Genomic DNA, 21,132 nt, shown 5'->3' with positions numbered 1-21,132 from the left:
ATTAATGACTTCGGGTGAAAACTGATATCATGCCGAACTTTTTAATATGACGATGTTTCTCATCGTTATTGAAATATATATATATATATGTATTACTAATAAATTTTATATTCATTAAATTAGTTTTCGTTTTACTTTAACTAAAAAAAAATCTTTTAATGTATAATAAAAATTGAAATTGTTGAGGCATTGTAATTTTAAGGGCATCACTGTTATTATTATCTTATTACCATCAAATATTATCATAGATAATATCGTCAGAAGTAATTAATGTGATTTATCCATCTTGTTAGTACCTAATAGAAATATGAAGCGCGCAAAAGTCATTCTACAAAATTCCATTATCCATATACGTTAACATATTATACAGAGTGTTCAGTAAGGAAATAGGTAAATTGTTATAAATAATAAAAACAATAGAAATCCGTTTCCTTATTTACTAAACAGCCTATATGTGAAGTCATAAACAAAAATAGTGTTTTGAGCTTGGGATGCTTAAGTTTCAAAGATCAAAAAAATTTTGTTTCGCTCTGCTTGTATTAATGTACCCATTGTCTGTATATCTATTTATAACTAAACAATTATGCATATAAACTCTTTTTCCTTCCACTGTTGTATTTTAACTAATTGTTTAATCCAAAACATTACTACTTTTAAAGTGAAAAACACATATTACACCGATACATTGCACACTCACAATATTAAAAGTTTACCTTTCAAAAAAACAGTAATTATTTATACAATAATAAAATGTTGATATCATTCTAATCAAACCGAATTTTCATAGTGTTTTTGTTAAGTTTTTTTGAGAGCTAGTACAATAACTGGTTTCTACAATTTTTTAAAATTAATGTTTCATATTTTCTGATAGAGAAACACTGTTCAACTTATTTATGATATCACTGGCTATACACTTCCATAACAAAAGCTAGTATCCAGAGTTAGCTTTAAATATAATAGACGAATGCAACGGTATCTACAATGAAAATATGATTCTACAACAATTATTTTTCACATATTTTATGACAAATTTTAATTGATAATTATCTATGTTGTATTAAGTGATGTAAAATTATTATAATAATCAAAAAAAAGTTTTATATTTCGCTAGCAATAGAGGGAGAACATAGAAGACAAGTTATCACACCAATAAAATTACCAGATGATTACTGATTATATATATATATATAATACTACTACATATTCTTATACGTTTTAAAGTATATTAGCCATCCTTGCTAATATCTGATTATGGTTGCTGGTTCAAAATTTAACAAATATTTAATTAAGGTAAATGTATTAAAATCGACATTAATTGTAATGTTTACAAATTGCACACTATTTAACATTAGTTAAAATTCTCTGAAGTACAAAATAAATCACAGTAATAATAAGCATTTATGTTAAATCTGTTAATACATAAAAAATACTAATAAAATAGATATTAATAATAAAGAATTTAAAGCTATGTTACAGTTTGATGAAGATTTAATGTATTTATTATTGTCTAAAATGTGTAGATTTGATTCATATTCAGGTATAATTGGAGTTTGATGATTATTTATCTGGCTAACAGTCTCTAACTTCTCTGTACCAATCTGTTTCAATAAAAATAAATTAAAATATAAAAATTATAGTGAGTTTAATTAAAATAAATTTTAGAAGTTACAGGGAATAAGGGATCAGCTGAATCATCAAATGGGCCATATATTAAAAATGATGGTGATAAGGCACTAGCCATCTTATTCTTTTGACCAAATGTTTCGTCCATTTTGAGTAAAACTGTAATTATCTCATTTTCTTCTAGAGTTGCTGTGTTCGGTTTCATTATTATCTAAATAATATCACATTGATAGTTAATTACATTTTTCTTTTAGTTTTAAAAATTTAGTATTCCAGAGATTTACTTGTCCAAAGTTAGACCACGATAATGGACAATCTGTAGGAGAATGAGAATGATCTGAGCTACAAACAGACGAAAAATTCATTGCAGTGAAATTATCTTTTAACTTTAATGGAATTCTTAACACGTCTGTACAAAAATAATAATTAATAAATTGATAAAATTTCAAATAAACAATATTATTTACCTAAATATTGACTCAAATGAAAAGTGTTTATGAAAGCAACATCTCCTCCACCATCTATGATACACCTGAGTGCTAAAATTTCTGATAGTAATCCATTTTTTTTACTTTCCTCTGGTATAATATCTAAAATAAATAATTTATTAAACAAAACTTGTGTGCGTATTCTAAATATTTGAATTAAGTATAAAATTTCTAACTTATTACCATCAAATTCACATGTGGGAATTGAGTTATGATCTGTACTAATTATAGCGCAACTGTTACTAAAGAAATGTTTAATAGTGTCATTATTTGGAAATAACTCTAATTTATGTAACTTTGCTGTCATTAAAAATGAATTCCAAGCTAAAAAAAATTGTATAAATGAATTAATTTAAATCAAATTTAATTATTGAAATATAGAAATATATATAGTTATTGAAATATAGAAGTATTACCAAAGCCATCAAATGAAGGAAAACATCCAATTTTTCCTTTTAATTGTTCAAAATGTTTTACGAATTTCTTTTTCAACATTACAGCACTCACTTTACGGTATACTCGATGATATAGTGAAGTTGTAAAAAGAATCGTATTTTTGGTTTTGTAATGTCTGAAAAAAAAATCATCTAAAAGTAAAATAAATACCAAGTAAATAAAAGAATAAACTATGTATTCCAAGTTCATTTATATACGCTTTAATAAAAAAAGACTTTAGTTTCCTGTTTTTTTGTCCGATACGCCAATACCCCGCTACTACTAAATCGATTTTGTTCAACGATTAGTCAAAGATCACAAAACGTATTTAGTTATAAATAGCAGCACAATAATTTTGAAAAACTTCCCAAAAAATTACAATTTTCATAAAGCATATATGTTTAGATTTTTCTTTATTTTAAAATAACTTTATGAAAACTGGATGGACCCTTGAAAAATGTTTATTAATAATACTTTAAATGTTTATCTTGATGACATGGTTTTGAAAATTCAATCATTAACAAAGTACTGCAGGGTTTAAAAATCATATCAATAATTTTTTTGTTTTTAATTTTCGATAATATTCTAATAATTAAAAAACATAAAATTAAAGCTAGCAAAACGCAATTTAAGATGATAAAATAAAAATTATACGAAATTTTGATATCTAGTAGTTATTAAGTATTTAATCCAAATATCATACAATTTTTTATAAAATTAGCCGATTTGGTAATATTTTGTATATTAATGGAATGCTTACATCATTTTTAATTATTTAAAATTAAAGCTTGTTTAATGCAATATAATATAAAAAAAGAAAATTGTTCCGGAAACTTATACTTTATGAGTAACCAAACATTTAAGTTGAAAAACATGTAATTATTGGTAGATATAATAATTTTTTTTAAAGTATTTTTAAATATGTATCTAAGCGTTTTACGATTTTAATGTCAGACTTCAATCAACACTAACCTAAAAAATACTCCAACTTCACTTAACTTTGATATTTTTTATTTCAATGCATTATTATTTGTAAATAGTACCTTTTATATGAAGCCAGTGTATCAGCATCAATAATCATTATATCCACATGTCCATTTTCCAAAAGTTTAGCACAATCTATGACTTCTATACAGTTCATTTTCGGCTCTATTCCATAAGCTACAGAAATATCAGAAAGGGTTTGACATTTGTTGTAAGCTTCTATGTTCTCAACGCACAATGAGAACTCTCGTTTACCACAGTTGTGATTTTTATTTTGTGATTTTAAGTAACCCGGTGCTACTGAAAGGTACTCATTAGGACTTTTTATCACACGTGATACTATAGGATCGGAGTAATGAATCAGTAAATTTTTTAAAGACCATTGCCACGAAGAAACATTTTTCATTTCTTCTGCAGTAATAGCGTAATTAACCATATCTTGTACATTTTTCGACATTGATCTGCATAAATAAAAATAATATCATAGTAATTTAATTACTAATGAGGCGTAGTGGGCGTAATGGATCAAACAGTCGCCGCCTTAGCACTGATGTTCAGCTGCGCTGTTTGAATTGAACTCAAGTAGAAGTTAATGAGTAATTTAAATACTGATAAACTTAAGAGTATATAAATTGTAATTCATATATTCAATTATAAATAAATAAAAATATATATAAATTATCATAATTAGGTTTAATCTAAAATTTAGTTATTTTTTTCATCGTAATTACGTTAAACGTTCCTTTTAAAAGCTATTTCTTGTGCCAGAAAGTACAGGAAAACTCAAAATTTTAAGCATAATCAAGATTCATAATATAGAAAAAGTAATAATCTTTAAAACTCTCTCTAGTTAAATTTTATTAGTCAATAATTTTAAGTGATGACTTGAATAAATTAGTCTAAGAAATGTACTTTCTAGAAATGATAGCTGGCCACGGTCGAGATATCCATGCACAAGGATTAGTTGAATTTAATTGTTGTGTTGTACCATTGGGACATAAGAAATTAATTTTTCCAAAAACGTTACTGTCATCTACCTTTAAAATTACAGTAAAATTTATTTTAGCTATTGCATTTAAAATTGTTTTATAATGTTAAAAAATTATGATTGCTATTTCTTGTTTAATCGTACTTTAAATTGTAGTTTTACATCACTTAATCTAGCCCATGCAATGTCTCCAAAACCTTCATTTAGACACGTTAATGCACCTTGTCTTCCCCAAAATTGGTCATTTGAATTACAAGACAATGGATTTTTACAATTGGCGCATAATGATGGATATTTTGTTTCTGTTAAGCAAAACATATAAAATTTCATGGATAATTTAGTATACATGAGTTGTATACTTTAAAAAAATATATATATATTTAATGTATTATTACTTAAATCACTGTCAATATCAGGATTTGGATCCCATTGACCGGGTTTGCACGATAGATCGAAAAATTCCGACATAGATCGTAGCTGATTTTCTACAATGCTTAATTTAGGATCACATTTTTGTGGAACGACAATCTTCTCAAAATACTTCAATGTAAAAATTTTAACTCAAATAAGTTACATAGAAATAATAGAAACATTTGATAAACAAGTAATATCGAGGAGGCTAAAAATATTTGAAGGGGTCGATAGATAAAGGTATTAACTAACATTTTTTCGAAAATGCATTTTATTACATGAATGAATAATGTACATGCATAAATGACTTTGAATTGTGGTTATTGAAATAATAAATTGATAAAAATGTTATTAAAATTTACCATTAATATTTAGTTACAAAAATAGCATTCTTGTCAATTTTAAAAATATCATTTAATACCTTTATCCACTGATCCCTTCATTTGTTTATCTTAACACAAAAATTGATAGTAGTTTATAACATTTACAATACAAAATATTTTATTTTTTTGGTACTAAAATATAAGAATTATGTTGGAATTTTAAATTCAAATTTAGAATGCGTAAAATATTATTCTTAATAATATTATTGTAACTAGCAATTTTAAATTTTCAATATAGTATAAGTTGTGTTGAAACCAAAAAAAAATATTAAAAATTAATATTAAATGTAAAAGTAGCGCTACAAAAAGGCTCCTCTGAGAGAGTATTTTTTGAAAAAGCAGGTGTAAATCGTTGATAATTAGTATTTCTTCGGTAAAATGGTAGTGTGGAGTAATTTTTTAAAAGAGTAAAAATTGAAAAAAAAAATTATGAAAAAAATAAAAAGGTCATCGAGGTAAAAATCTCGGTAGTTCTTTTTTTTTCAATTCAGTGCTGAATACATAATGTCTTTAAAAATGAATTTATAATAGTTTTTATAGAAAAATGGCGTAAAATATCACACGAAACAACATAAAATTTTTCTTCTATGCCAAGAAGACTAGAAATGGTCAAGACAACAATTTTTAACTTATTTAGGATATGGAAATACCTTAGTATAACGAAATAATCTAAAAAATATCTGATGAAAACATTAGTATTTTCCATAGCGACACGCGACTTAGAATCGTTTAAAATGATATTGTTTAGGAAAATTCTACGTATTACATGGACAGCCTACAAAACAAATGCATCAATACTAGAAGAATTAAATATATAAAAGAACAGGCGACTCCTACCCTCAATATAGTGTCAAATCTTTTTTTTGTTTATATTATAAGACAAGATGGACTAGAAAAAATAATTAAACAAGGAAAAGTGCATAGCAAAAGGAAGACTCTATTCCTTTTGCTATGCACTTTTCAATAGGGGACACTTAACTCATTGTCTGTCAGAGTACTCTTTTTTTAGCGATGCGTGGTATCTACATTTTGTTAGTGTTCTTTTTCTATCATCATTTATTTTTGAACAAATGTTTTTTTTTCAATTAAATTTTCAATATTTTTAGCTTCACATTGAAGCTGAGAAGTTATTAATTTTACTATGATTTATTTTTTTTTGTGTCTGTTGCCACTTTTTCTCAACTTTCACCGGACTAATTTCTTTCAACGATACGTCAAAAGAAAAACGAAAATTCCCTTGTTCCCCATAAATGGGGGAAATCTCCAAAAAAATTATAGTATTAAAAATCAATAATTTTCGACATTATTATATATCAATTTCACACTACGTTGAATTAGTATAGAAGATATTTATTCATATATTATACTTTTAAATAAAATAACTAATCAGGATATAATTAAAGAAATGGGAGTTGATTTTGATTTTGGAATAATCACCAAATTCTTAAATTTAAATACTATCTACAGATTAGCATTGAAGCGTTTTTTATGATAGTGATTTTAATTACAGTCAGATATCTATACTTGTCCTTACTATGCCACATCTATACTGTGCCGCGTCGCCACTGTGCTACCGATTTTTATATTGTTATTATATATATCACTATAATACATATAAATTAATGAAAATTATGTTATATGCAATAATAATAATAATAATAAAGTACCTGAGAGATTAAATCGGACCATCCTATTCCATCATCAGTATCAGAAAATCCTGGGTGACATAAACGCTTGTCATACAAATCATCCAAACTATTGATATTAGCAGCATCATTAACAAGAACTACCATATTATATTCGTAATTATCTAATAAAAAAAAATCAATAATAAATGTTTTTATACAATTAATTTATTAATCGTATTACTTTTTTAGATTTTAAAATACCGCATTATACACCCAAAGAAAAACCTCAATCAATTTTGATAGAGAAATTTTATCAAGGGTTTATGATAATGTTTTATTAATAGGAACAAAATAACTATTCTTATAAATAATTATTGTTCAAGACAAGAAAAAAAATTATCATATTGATAAATATATCATAGATTCAATAGTAATGATATATTTATCAAATTGAACAATGAATTTATTATATAGATCGAGGTTTTTCTCTATCAAAATTGATTGAGGTTTTTCTTTGGGTGTATTTAAAAACCTGTATATCAATAAGTATTCTTCCTAAAATTTTTAGTAAAAAATGGTTATTTATAAATTTAAAAAAAATAATAATTATATATATATATTTTTTTTTTTGTTATTAACAATGTATAATAATAAAGAATTTGATTTTAACATAATCTATAACTGTTAAAACAAAACAAAATAAAGTAAAATAAATTTTGTATCAAGTTATTCAAGTCTTTGATCAAGAGTTATTAGTTATATGTTTCCATTCTGTATAATGTAGTCAGTTGAATACATTTTGAGTTATTGTTCGTTTTATGATAAGATCACACATTAGTATACAAATTATTTACAGGTTCTACGGGAAATTACAATAGATAGTTAATAACTAATTGACTCAAGGAAAATACTGTTATGGCCACAGTTAAATTGTATATTACAACTGGTTTTTTTATGTCTATTTTTGGAATGAAAAATATTTGTTTTAAGTATCAATTTCATTTCATTTCATTTTTGTTTTAATTTTCAATTTCAATTTAATTCATTTTTTGAAATGTAGGCTTAAAATAATTAATTTTTACAAGTATAAAAACAATTAATTTAGACTTTTTTTACTTCTTTCACATAGTTTCCACAGAAATTTCATTTTAGTTTATCTGTCATAACTTCTTATACAAAGCTTATAACGCATAATTAATTTAAAAAAAATTTACCATTTTCAATCGACCGAATTTCATTTGTGACACTGAGTAAGTCATTCCATTGTGATGCATATGATATTTCTTCGGCTTTAAAAACTCCAAAATCCGCATTTCCATCGAGAAGTTTTCTGATGCAATGTGTTCTATAAAATTCATATAAAGTAATTACAATTAGGTATTGTTACAAAAAAAACATTTTGACAGCGTTATGATTAAAATTTTTTTATATTGTTTAATTTAATCAGGTAAGAATAGTACTATAATAAATATTTGATTGCAACTTTTATTAATTGACATAAAAAGACTTACTTATCGTTGGCGAAAACACATTCTACTTGACTATTTGGATTCTGAGATAAAATAGGACAATTTATTTGAGTTCTATCATTTCCCGTAAGACTCGGAATTACGCATAGTTTAACTGTAAATTATAATAAATTTTAGATTTGTATTACCACACGTATTCACTAAATAGTTTAAAAAGTACTTTGAACATCATTATAACAGTTTAATGGTAATAGCAAAATGAAATTATTAAAAATAAATTCTAGCAATATGGTTAAATTTAGTTTTGTTAATAAAAAAAGTAAATGTTAATAAATATAGAGGAATCCCCAAAATTTTGTTTTTATTAGTTTCAAACTTATTTATCTTATTTAGCTAAATGCTGTGGCAGTAAATAAACCATTGTGTTCATAATATAGTTCTGAACAATGCCTTATAAATAAGTAAATTTATTTATTTATTGTAATTATATAATAAATTACAATGAATACTTTTTTAATTCATTAAAACTTAAGCTGATTTATATATACGTGATTTAAAAATCATTTGTAACTTACATTTTGTGTCAGCTTGTGGTAAAATTGGTAGTAGTGCAATGCTTATTATAAAAACTAAATAGTTCATTTTTTAAAATTTGTTAAGAGATCAATTCATATAACACTATCTTTAGGTTAGTACAATTTAATTACATGTTTATTTATAAAATATTTTACAACGACTCTGTACAAGGATTCAATAACCGTTTAAAATTAAGCGCACTCTTTATTGCTGCTGGATTAGTACTGAATATATTTTTATTAAAACAGCCGGCTGGTCAGTACGACCGTAGGTATTATCATAATTAGAATTCAAAACGTTGTGTACTACAAACTTGTTGTGAGTAGTACGGACATTGGATGCAATTTAAAAATTACGGAGAAATATTCATTTCTCGTTTACCTTGAATTCTTATCAGCTTTAGCTAGTGTTGTTGATTGTAGTTACATACCTTGTCATCATAACATGTGTCAATTTTTATAAAATAGTTATCATTGCTGGATGTCAACGCTACTGTTCAGGGTCATATGTCTTTTCGATTTTTTATTAAAATTTGAGAGACCAATCTCTAAGGATTAGTTTTCAGTACGTTTGAACATTGATTATTATATTAAAAATTAAAATCTGGATATTAAAAAATATTTAAAAGTTTATAAATAATGCGTCATTATTTAGTGATAATTTATAACATTGCTGTATTATAAAATATAATAAAAGGCTGTAATTCGTGTATTAATAATAGAGTTAACAAAATTCTAATAGTGTAAATCTTTGTGAATAATTTACAATTTGATTTACAAATATCGAAAATATATAGTTATAATATAAATATAGTTCTTCCTAAATTAATCCTACAAAAATACTTGTATAAAAATTAATAATTTTATTCGTAAAAAAATAACTGTAACATAGCTGATTTTAACTTATTTTAAACTTATAGGTTGAAAAAAACAGTAGCACAGTGAGGCCGTGGAATAGTTGGGACAAGTATAGATAATATCTGACAGTGATTAAAATCACTATCATAAAAAACGATTCGATGCAAAACTTTCTATAGTGTTTAATTGAAAAAAATTGGTGGATTATTCCAAAAGCAACATGANCATTAGTTTTAATTTAAGATATATATATATATATAAAAGTGTCATTAATTCCGAAACACTTACAAAAGTCAAGTTGAAAAAGTTCTACTTTCTATATGCATTTTTAAGTGTAATATATGAATAAATATTTATTATAGAATTAAATATACTATTAAATTGATAATTAATAATTTAATATTGTAATTTTTTACAAAAATCATAATTTTTTTTATTAACTTTTATGTCTGTTTTTACCATGAAAACAAAATAAAGTACGAAATTTTTTTTTTCATATTAAAGTATATTACATAAGATTTAATTTAAGATATCATTAAAGAGTCAGTGTTCCGGAACACTTTCAAAAATTAAGTTGAAAAAGTTCTACTTTCTATATATATTTTTAAGTTTTGAGCCCCCCTATATAAAGGGAAATGGTCCGATATAAAAAAAAAGTAGGTCGAAATAAAGGGTCAGATTTTTTAAGAAATATACAAAATGATATATAAATACCTCACGTATCTACATAAAAAAAATTATATATTGGTTTGGTTATTTTTTAAAAAGTTATGGCACTTTTAAGTAAGAAAAATTAAAAAAATGTCAAAAATTAGCAATATTTAAATTAAAAATTTTTTGAAGAATTTAAATTATATATAAAAGTGTTATTATTTTTGGGGCATATTCAAAAGTTGAAAAAGTTAAATGATAATTAAATACCTAATGTATCTATAAAAAATGATTGTTTTGATCCATACATTTTTGAAAAAGTTATGGCAGTTATAAGTAAAAAAAGTTTAAAAAATTACGGATTTTTAAAATTGTTATTTTTGGGGAGTTTCCCCCATTTATTGGAAACATGGGAAATTGTTACAATTTTTGAGGGTTATGTCATCGACTAGATGCAATTTGTGATCTTTTAACGTATCGTTGAAAAAAATCGATTTGATGAGAGCTGAGAAAAAGTAGTAACAGACACACAAAAAATAAAAACACATCATAGTAAAACCAATTAAAAATTAAAAAAAAATTAAATTAAAATAAAAAAAAACATTATAATAGTATTAATACCTTCTCAGCTTCACATCTAAAGCTAAAAATAAAATATGAAATCATTAATTTTAACACCACAATGCACGTTTTTTTAACAACAGCAAACATTTGCACATAGAAGATAAGTTGTCGAGACAATTTTTTTTTAGCTTATAGTGCATAACCATTATTTTTATTTTAACATATGTTTGAAGCTCTGAGTATTTCTGAAGCATTTTCAAAACTTAAGTTGAAAAAGTTAAATTTTAGTGCAGAAGTTGCTATTTTGAATATCCTTCTGTGGGCAGGTTAAGGGTCAGATTTTCAAAAAAATGATATAAAATGAAAGGAAAATATCTAAGGTTTCTATTTAAAAAAGAATTATTTTAATTTGTTCATTTTTCAATATGTTACGGCTATTTTTAGAAAAAAAAAAATGTCGAAATCTACCGACTTTAAAAATCGTAATTTTTTGGGGGATTTTCACAATTTACAGGGAACGAGGGAATAATTTTTAATTTTAGGGTAATGTTTTAAACTAGATATGATTTATAATCTTTTGAGGTATCGTTCATAAAAATGGTCCAGGAGAGCTGAGATTGAGCGTTCATAGACACACACACACACACACACACAAAATAAAAAAACACATCATAGTAAAATTAATACCTTCTCAGCTTCGCATCGAAGCTAAATTTTATAATTATTTTAACTCCGAGTGTGGTTGTAGTCGCACATAATTGCACGTAGATTTTCACCTGGGACTAGTAGAGTGTTGATTTTAATTGAATTTACTGGGTTAAAATAATACTAATTAATAACGTTAAAAGACTAGCAACTTTCTCGTTGTAAGAATATTGTTTTTACTTAAACTTGGATTTAAATAAATCTAAACCCGTAAGAATTTAAACCAAGAGGTTTGATATTTTTATTAAAACTTTTTACATTTCTTATTTTAAAATGCATAAATGTTTAATATAAAGTTTTCAATTCAGCGGTCCGATGTAGCTGTCGTAAAATCAAAAATATTCAACTCGACCCATGACTATCTAACATCATTGGTTGTAGTTAAAAAGCTCCAATGGCTTTTTGTATGTAGTATATTAATGATTATTAATTTTTAATATATATTTATATTTAAAGTATACTTTCTCAACCTGTTTCTAATGTATTTTAAAGACAGGATTTTTATCCACGAAATCTGAATTACCCGTGTTAGTTATCTCACATAGATATAATTTTAGTATTAATACTTGTGAGACTGTTATTAGTTCTTGGTTACAGGGTACGATGTATTGATAAGACCAGGGTGGTTATAATTTATATCTAAATTAGTTAATGTTATGTTATTGTTAGCGAAGGTTCTTATCTGTAAGGTTGGTTGTTGGTTATTGCAAGTGTTTATTGAAATTTGCTTGATTATTATTGATTCGTCCTTTTGTTATTTGACACATTGGAATTTTCAATATTTACTCAGTTTATTCAATGGTAAGTTTTTAAATATGGTCTCAACACATTTTGGTGTTTAAGTTATATTGTTTGAGAATCTCAGAATAAAATATAATGTAACTGGTGGATTGCAGTCCCTTATCGAATTAACCGTATACTAATCGATGTTTATTATTTAAGGTTTATTTTAACGTTTTTTCTGAAGTAATCAAGCAAATTCAATTTTTAAATTTAAAGTTGGATTAGATGTATAGTTTTCAGTATGAAATATTTTCTTGAATGGGAGTTTTTATTTTTATTAAAATTTTAGTTTTTAATATTGGTTAATATAATACTGTTATTGGCAAATTGAAATATTCAGATAAATTTTCTACGAGTATGACTAATTTATAATAGTTTTTTGTAAAAAATGTTTTAACACATTCATCTAATGAGATCTTTTGATAAAATTTTTTGTTATAGTATAATGTTAACTCTTTTAAAAAATAATAAATTAATATAATGTCCAGTCAGTTTGGTAGTTGTTTAAATGTGTAAACCCATTATAAATTGTTTTGTATATTAGTTCCGTATTACTATTATGCCGTGAAGTAAACGACAGTTAAGTTACAGTGAAGCTCATGTAATAGGAAACAGAACATATATGTTTTGTTTCCTAAATTAAAAATTTTACACCAGTTAGTCAAATTTTAAATTTTAATTGTTTAAGGGTAAAAAGGTTATAACTAAAATGAATTTATTTAATTAAGTTCAATAGACATTAAAAAAAAAATTAAAAAGTGTTGGAATAATATAAAGTATTTTTAAAATGCTTTAAAATAAAATAATCTATACCTAATTATTTTTTAATTTAAACAAATCTTATTTATTTATCATAGAATCGTAAAAAATTATCTAATTGTGATGTATAGAATAAGGTTTTAAGCTCATATTTTAAAAATTTTACAAACCTTATGTAATGGCTATTTTATTGCATATTTTTTTTATGTAATAAATTCGCAGTATTAGTAATTAATATTAAACAACCTTCTCTAGATTAACGGTCAAGTTTTTTAATGTAAAAATACTGGTTACGACTAGACTGAATAAATTTTTTGTTAAACCATATGTAACAATTCTAAGAATGTCTATATTAAAAGTCACCGTTGAAGGAAAAACGCCACAATAATAACAACATAACTAAATTTATTGAATATAAAATTTAAAATAGATAGTACGCTATTTTCTCATTTAGTTTAACTGAAATAAATGAAACCAAATAAATTTCAGTTACTCAGTTATTTTAGTGTCATTTCTCAAGATAGAAAAAATTTATTTATTCAAATATACGTACTAATATATGTATATATGTACTAACTATTAGTATATTAAAATTATTCCTAATGTTTATTCTCCTTCACGGCAAAATCCTAAGCATATCACTGCAGTCTATTTAATAGTTTATAACATAGTATAGTTAATATTAAAATAAATGTACTCTAGCTAATCCATACTAATTGGAATTGTTGTGTAATTTTTTAAATATTTTTGTGCATAATGTAATTTTTTAATGTAGGTTTTCATTAATTTTCTAGTTAAATTTTAGATCAAATAACAAAAAGATTTGGGAAAACTTATAGTTTAATTTGGTATTAGTCTAAAATATATTAGTTTTAACAATATTACTATTTGTACTATTTCTGTGGCTCATATATAAAAACTGATAAACCACAATAATAAGTTATTGAACATTTTCATAACTTACGTTAAGAAGGACGTTTTCTGTCATGTCCCGAAAACAATTAGGAATCAAATTTACGGAGAAGCTTTATTTTTGCATTTTAAAAATTTGTTTTTGCATAAGACAATGTTAAAAATTTTTATTTGTTTTAGCTATTCTGAAAAAATGCTATAACTGGCATATCAACTTTTGGAAAGTAATCACAGATTTCAACAAATCAATTTCTTTAACTTTTATGTTTTTATGAATTTCAATTGAGGATAAAAAAATTATGCATTAATTTCACAACAACATTTTCTTCGTTTCTACAACGTTGTTTTTTTTAATGTATTTTTAATAACACTTCAGTAGTAATTATTATTCTTTTTTTTAAATAATATTTTCGATTGTTTTTCTTTGTTTTATTAGTTAATTTTATTAAGAAACTTTGATAAATTATTTAAAGCAAAGTAAAAATAGTTATACATATATTATAACAAAATTTGTAATAATTTTACATTCAAAAATCATAAACCAGAATTACTATATTGTTAGGAAAATATAGTTATTTTAGAAAAAAAATCTTATTCAGAGGAACAACAAGGAGCTAGAATCTTGAAAATTAAATACACTTAACAATATTAGATTATTTAGATTTATATAAAATATATAAAGAAAAATAGTAAAAAATGAATGATATAGTTAAAAGAAGTTTATACACTTCATTGGCAAATTTATGAGCTTTTTTTAAGTTTTAATACAATATATAATAATATTATAATATTGAATTTTATATAAATATGAAATAAATTTATACATGGTATGTTAATTAATATCGCAAATAGTATAATTTTGAACATTATAAACTATATTCAGAGTGTACATTTTCTTTTACAGCACGGCAAGGTTTGATATGGTTGCAGTTCTTGTTTGAATGGTATTGTTTTGGCGCAATTGGGCTAGGGTGAAGTACAGCCGATGTGGGTTGCGGTACGAGCCGCATCCACTTGTTGTGCTCCTTTCTGCTAACTCCTTCTGAAACCGATTAATTAAATCCCAGATTGATTATTATAATTGTTATGATAGAAGGTAATATCATGAAGTCTAAGCTAAAAATTACAATTTTATCGGATCTGATTTACATTTTGCAGTTCTAAATTGAAATTTTTTTGAGCATTAAAACAATGACTTTCATATAACTATTGAAATATAAATATAAAAAACTGCTTTGTAAAATAAATGTGTTTACCGCAATTTGTTAATAAATTACACGATGAATACGCATATTATAAGGTTTTATACAGGTGTCTACAAATAGTGCCAATAATGCCTGGATACTTCCTCCAAAATTTGTAAAATTAAAAAAATTAAACTTAGACTTTAGCATTTCTGTCCTTCATTGGTCATAATTTACAAAGGTCGTCTTAACCTATGTAAGAATTGGTTGTTTTTTCGATTGCAGTGTTAGTTTAGAATAATTTCACGAAACTGACTAAATATTACTGAATTACCTTTTAGTTTTTGGAAGCCAGAGGAAATCATTTATGTTTAATTTTTGAATAAATTACATTTTTTTTATCTTCTTCCTTACTTTAAACCTCTCCTTCGATGTATTAGTACTAAAAAATGTTTTAAACTTGATCTGAGTTATTTACTATTACACAATTATGTGTAATTAGTATATCTACTACCCACAATATTTACTAAATTTAATCATTTTTTTGCCAAGTATAATATACATACAATAATAAATACCGGTTCGCTTAGATGTAAATAAAACTTGTTTAATTTTTAAAAAGTTGATTTATATGGAAGTTGCAGACTATCAACTTACTTTGCATCGATTTCTTCTTCTTGGTTTTGCAATACCTGTGTTACATACAAATCCTTTGATTGTTCTTCGAAAATTTCTTGTCATAAAGCAGTAAAGCAAAGGATTTATTGCTGAATTAGCATGACCTAACAATAAAGTAAAGGGATACCATTTCATAAGGCTTTCCTAAAACAAATAAGATAATATAGTCTAATTCAAAAAAAATAGTTGTCAATTTAACAATCAAAAATTTTAACTTAAAAAAATTACTTGGTCCAAGCCGATCTGAATTAAATTTACATCCAAATCTAAAAATAATGTTAATAGATTATAAGGAAGCCAACATAATGCAAATATAACTGCTAAAAAGAATAAAATCCTAGCCACTCTGCGTCTTTCACGAATCATTCTAACCTAAACATATTTTTTTTTTATTAGATAAAGTTAATATGAAAATGGCACAGTTTAATAAGGAAGTTTTGATATTAGTAGGAAAAATGAAATCATCAAAATTGTTTATTATGAGTTCCATCTTTATACTGGTAAACTTTAAAGTTCAGCTAACCTGTTGAACACTGATCATGCCCTGTTGATCATCACAAGGTGGACGTACCACCCAAAGCCTTCGGCCCATTAATGTATAGGCGCCAGTTACAAGTAACCCTGGCGTCGCATATACTAACACAAAACATATAATACCTTAAAAATAAAATTATAATTATTTAACAAATATATAATTTTCCCTGTAATATATAGTGATTTTTGCTAAATAGGTATAATCATATTAAAATTTTTTTTGAATTTTTAATATTAAATTAATAAATAGAGAACAAATATTATCAATTGAATTGATAAACACTTTTTAGAGTAAAACTTCATTGGTTTCTTCAAAATTCAACAGTACTTCTAATTAAAAAAATGAATTAAAAAATAAAAAATATGTAGTAGAAATTAAGTAATAAATATAAATGGTTCAATTATAAGGTTTAACATAATAAGAATATATTTATATATATACATATATATTTAATGATTGGCCATGTAAATTAGTGATCATATCAACCTAAACTCGTTGATATTTAACTACCTTCTAAGACTGATCTAAAAAAACTATTAAAGTAAAAAAAAATGATCATAGGGCTAGTTCTTTCATAAAATTAGTTTTGATGCGAAGAAGCTGAGAAAGTATTGCTTTTACAGTGATGTGTTTTTTATGTCTGACCATGAAAATACTCAGCTATCATTACCCCAATTGTATTGAAATATGTATCAAAAAAACCATATTTTAATCTTGTTTAATCTATAGTCACTAAAAAAAAAAATCTAAATTTTTGAAATTATAAAAAATGTATTAAAATTACCTAAAGGAATTGAAAGCGACCATATACGCATGTTAACATAATTTTTTAACTTGATTTTCGAAAATATTTTGAAATTACTGCGTTTTTAAAAATATATCAAGTATAGTATATTACATCATTAGAAAAAATGATAAAAAAAAAAATTCAGACGATGTTTTTACTATGAAAAATCAGTTGTTAAAATAAAAAAATTGCAATAAAAAAACTACATTTTCAATTAAGTATATAATTTAATAAGCATTTAATATTTCAGTGAAATTTTAAAACATAGAATTTGTGAAATTAAAAATACACAAATTATTGTGAAATTTAACAGATTTAGAATCCAAGTGTCAGATATTCTCTGTCGGATGTCATCTATACTTATCCCAACTATGCCGAGTACCACTATGCCGAGTACCACTATGCCACACAACCTCACTGTGCTGGGTTTTTCTATGAACGCATCAATGCAAACAAAAATGTATTTTTACTTTCAAACAACTACTATAGATCCAAGTTCTTTCGAAGAAAAAATATTTCTACTATCTCGAAACTTTTATGGGTCTTCTATTGTTAAATTAGTATAGGTAAATGTGTCGCTGAAAAAGTTTAACTAGATTTCTTTTGTAAGCATACGATTATGTTCAAAATCTTTAGTTTAATATATATATTTCGTATAAAATAATTTTTATAGTAAATAAGGCATGTATTGATTTACGAATAAAATGATACTTGTTTTTTAAGTTTATATTTTAAATTTCAACTTTAAAATTTTGTAGTATTTATTTGAATTAATTTTTGATTCACCATATGCATGTTTAGATAATGTCAATTTGGTTTGTGTATTGCTCCAGTCTTCAATGCACCACGCTAGTCCATATTTATGGATAGCATCTATTAAAATTGGGTCATCGCCCAACTCCACGGATTCTGTTTGTCGAACCCACAAAACCGGGCCAAATATTGCCATAGCGACTAGCCATAAGGCTAGAATTACCTGAGGAAAAAAATGGTATTTAAACGATAGTGTAACATTCCCTATTGTATATTGTTTTTAATTTGTGTAGCTTACTAATAATTTTTTTATTTATAGTACTAATACATTTAACTTTCTGTGATTATCACTTTGCAGTTAATTATTTGTATGTAGTACATTGTTTTTTAAACCTGATGCAATTAAGTTAAAGTAATGACTCCTGATTTGTTATAACTTAGTAATGGATTAAAATGATCATTAGATAATCTAATTTATGAAATAAAAAATTACTTGATATACTTAGAAAAAACTGCTATTATTGTTTTAGTTTAATATAAATATTTCAAATTGTCAAAATGTTTAAAACAAAAGTTTTATTTAATACGATGGTAAATAGACTAATAGAAAGAGTGTATTAAGAGAAAAAGAATAATATTATAAGCTTGAGAAAATGTAAGCTTAAGTTTAAGAATACTTTTAGTCCTTAAAAATACTATTTTTACTTATATAAATTATTTTTGTTTCTATAAATAATTATAAAATTATATTAACTAATTAAATTTCAAATTTTATGTTTTCTAAATTGAACGTTGAAGGAAGAAGAAGTAGAGGAAGACCAAAAAAGAGACGGAGGGATAAAAATTTTATAAAAATATTATTAAAATTGAGAAAATTAAATAAATATTAGACAATCAAAATGTTATAGAGAGAAATATTTTCCAAAATTTAGTTAAAATATTTTTGAAAATAAAAATCATATACTTCTAAACTAATCTATGATAAATACGCCTCAAAATATTAAATAATTTTATATTAATTCCTTCTTACTAATATAATATTTTTAATTGTAGTCTATTTTTATTGTGAATATTTCAATAGTTCTGTGTAACATACATGCGAGTTGGGTGACTAAGCTCCTAAAAATTTAAGAAAATTAAATGTATATTATATAAAAAATGGAGGGGTTTGCCATCTCAAAAATTAAATTTGGCCTAAAACCAAGGTTTTTTTTTAAACATATAATAATAAATTGTGTTATAATGATGGTATTACAAAATTACTCGTCAGATACTCACATAGATTGTTGATTTTCGATTTAGCACTTTTCTAAATGACATTGAATGTTCTATTGCCAAATACCGGTCAATACTCATGGCTGCAATTGTAAATACGCTTGCACCGACAGACACTCCTAGAAATGAATATTTGTAACAAACTTGGACAAAAATATGATAAGTACATTTAAAAAAACCCAGCACAGGGGGTCGCGGCACAGTGGTGACGTAACATAGTTGGATCAAGTATAATGATATCTCACAGTTATTAAAATCACTATAAAAAAAAACGCTTCGATGCAAATCTTTAGATAGTGTTTAATTTTAAAAAATTGGTGTATTATTCCAAAAGCTACATAATCTGCTAGTTCCTTATTAATATCCTGATTAAGATAAAGTATGTTGAATGAAAAAGGGATTATTAAAAAATATTATTTCTCATAAAAAAATTGTGTTGATCCATACACTTTTCAATAAGTTATAGCATTATAAAGTTAAAAATGTAAAAAATAAAATCACCATAAAGACAAGTCCACAGGTCAATTTTTTTTTTTTCATAGTAAAGTACATTACATTAGCTTTAATTTAATATATATATAAATNCAATAAGTTATAGCATTATAAAGTTAAAAATGTAAAAAATAAAATCACCATAAAGACAAGTCCACAGGTCAATTTTTTTTTTTCATAGTAAAGTACATTACATTAGCTTTAATTTAATATATATATAAAAGTGTCAGACTTTCCGGAACATTTTCAAAAGTTAATTTTTTGTGAAAAAGTTGTCATTTTAAATCCCCCCCTGTGGGCAGGTTAAGTGACAGATTTTCAAAAAAAATATATAAAATGATAGGTAAAGACATCAAGCATCTATCAAAAAAAAAAGTTATATTAATATGATCATTTTTGAAAAAGTTACGGCAGTTTTTAGTAAAAAAAATTGAAAAAATTTCGAAAATTAGCGATTTTCAAATTTGTAGTTTTTTTGGAGGTTTCCCCCATTTATTGGAAACATGGGAAATTTTTACAATTTTTGAGGGTAATGTCTTCGACTAGATACGATTTGTGATCTTTTGACGTATCGTTGAAAGAAATCCGTTCGGTGAGAGCTGAGAAAAAGTGGTAACAGACACACAAAAAATAAAAACACATCATAGTAAAACCAATACCTTCTCAGCTTCGCATCGAAGCTAAAACTTTTTGACTATTTTCCATAATCTGATATGTCAGTATGATTAAAATTTTAGAAATTAAAAATAAATTTCAATTGAGCCTTTTGCAAATTGATATTTTTGAAGAAAAACATTTTATGATTAAATTAAATCGTAATGTTTTTGAAACACAACTGAAAACGTTTTTCTACATCTCTCTAAAAATTATAAAACAAATTCAAAAATCCATTTGTGTAATATGTATTATTACATATTAATAAAATTGAAATTGTATCTGTTATATGTAAGCCACAGTACTTATTGGGATATTAAATTAAATTAAACATATAAAACAGAGAGTTAATAAAATTTTAATTCCAATATTTGAATATAAAATACTATACTTCTTAGTCTTTTCTTATTAACTAATAAAAATTCATTTGAATATTTTTTCTTATGTGTGGCACGACTGTATTATTTAATTAAGCATGAAACATATGATGCATTCTTATTTATGGTAGATATGTGTTGATATTAACCATAAATTGAAGGTTATATTTATACACCAATT

General features: G+C 24.6%; 3 protein-coding genes across 6 annotated transcripts in view; 1 reads left to right on the top strand and 2 right to left on the bottom strand.

Moving 5' to 3' along the window:
- Positions 1-15,469, top strand: part of LOC126907656 (apoptosis regulatory protein Siva-like) — a 37,191-nt gene extending 21,722 nt beyond the window's left edge. The window contains exon 5 of the mRNA XM_050689100.1: positions 15,459-15,469. The gene's annotated coding sequence lies outside the window, so the exon portion shown is untranslated. The remainder of the gene's footprint in view (positions 1-15,458) is intronic.
- On the bottom strand, positions 1,263-9,295 carry LOC126907619 (transferrin-like). Of its 2 annotated transcripts, XM_050689029.1 has the most exons (14): positions 8,985-9,293; positions 8,452-8,563; positions 8,155-8,285; positions 6,980-7,122; positions 4,914-5,058; positions 4,663-4,820; positions 4,443-4,567; positions 3,590-3,991; positions 2,528-2,682; positions 2,295-2,435; positions 2,091-2,213; positions 1,908-2,032; positions 1,670-1,834; positions 1,263-1,598 (listed from the first exon to the last, which is right to left on the bottom strand). In XM_050689029.1, the coding sequence occupies exons 1-14, from the start codon at positions 9,049-9,051 to the stop codon at positions 1,413-1,415; spliced, it is 2,178 nt and encodes a 725-aa protein (XP_050544986.1). In that variant the 5' UTR covers positions 9,052-9,293; the 3' UTR covers positions 1,263-1,412. The 2 variants fall into 2 exon arrangements, with proteins under 2 accessions (XP_050544986.1, XP_050544987.1); XM_050689030.1 differs by lacking the exon at positions 1,263-1,598 and having other exon boundaries at positions 1,675-1,834; positions 1,908-1,965; positions 8,985-9,295.
- Positions 14,826-21,132, bottom strand: part of LOC126907629 (QRFP-like peptide receptor) — a 93,105-nt gene continuing 86,798 nt past the window's right edge. Inside the window, exons 4-9 of one of the 3 annotated variants that reach the window (XM_050689050.1) lie at positions 19,432-19,547; positions 18,187-18,376; positions 16,602-16,735; positions 16,307-16,450; positions 16,058-16,222; positions 14,826-15,265 (exon numbers count right to left, since the gene is read on the bottom strand). In XM_050689050.1, the coding sequence (XP_050545007.1) occupies positions 15,083-15,265; positions 16,058-16,222; positions 16,307-16,450; positions 16,602-16,735; positions 18,187-18,376; positions 19,432-19,547 (932 nt within the window). In that variant the 3' untranslated portion in view covers positions 14,826-15,082. The remainder of the gene's footprint in view (positions 15,266-16,057; positions 16,223-16,306; positions 16,451-16,601; positions 16,736-18,186; positions 18,377-19,431; positions 19,548-21,132) is intronic. The other 2 variants (XM_050689049.1, XM_050689051.1) reach the window with 2 other exon arrangements.

The sequence above is a fragment of the Daktulosphaira vitifoliae genome, unplaced genomic scaffold (genome assembly GCF_025091365.1).
Source record: "Daktulosphaira vitifoliae isolate Bord-2020 unplaced genomic scaffold, ASM2509136v1 Scaffold_5, whole genome shotgun sequence".
Lineage (NCBI taxonomy): Eukaryota > Metazoa > Arthropoda > Insecta > Hemiptera > Phylloxeridae > Daktulosphaira > Daktulosphaira vitifoliae.
This window is presented reverse-complemented; position numbering and strand designations above follow the sequence as displayed.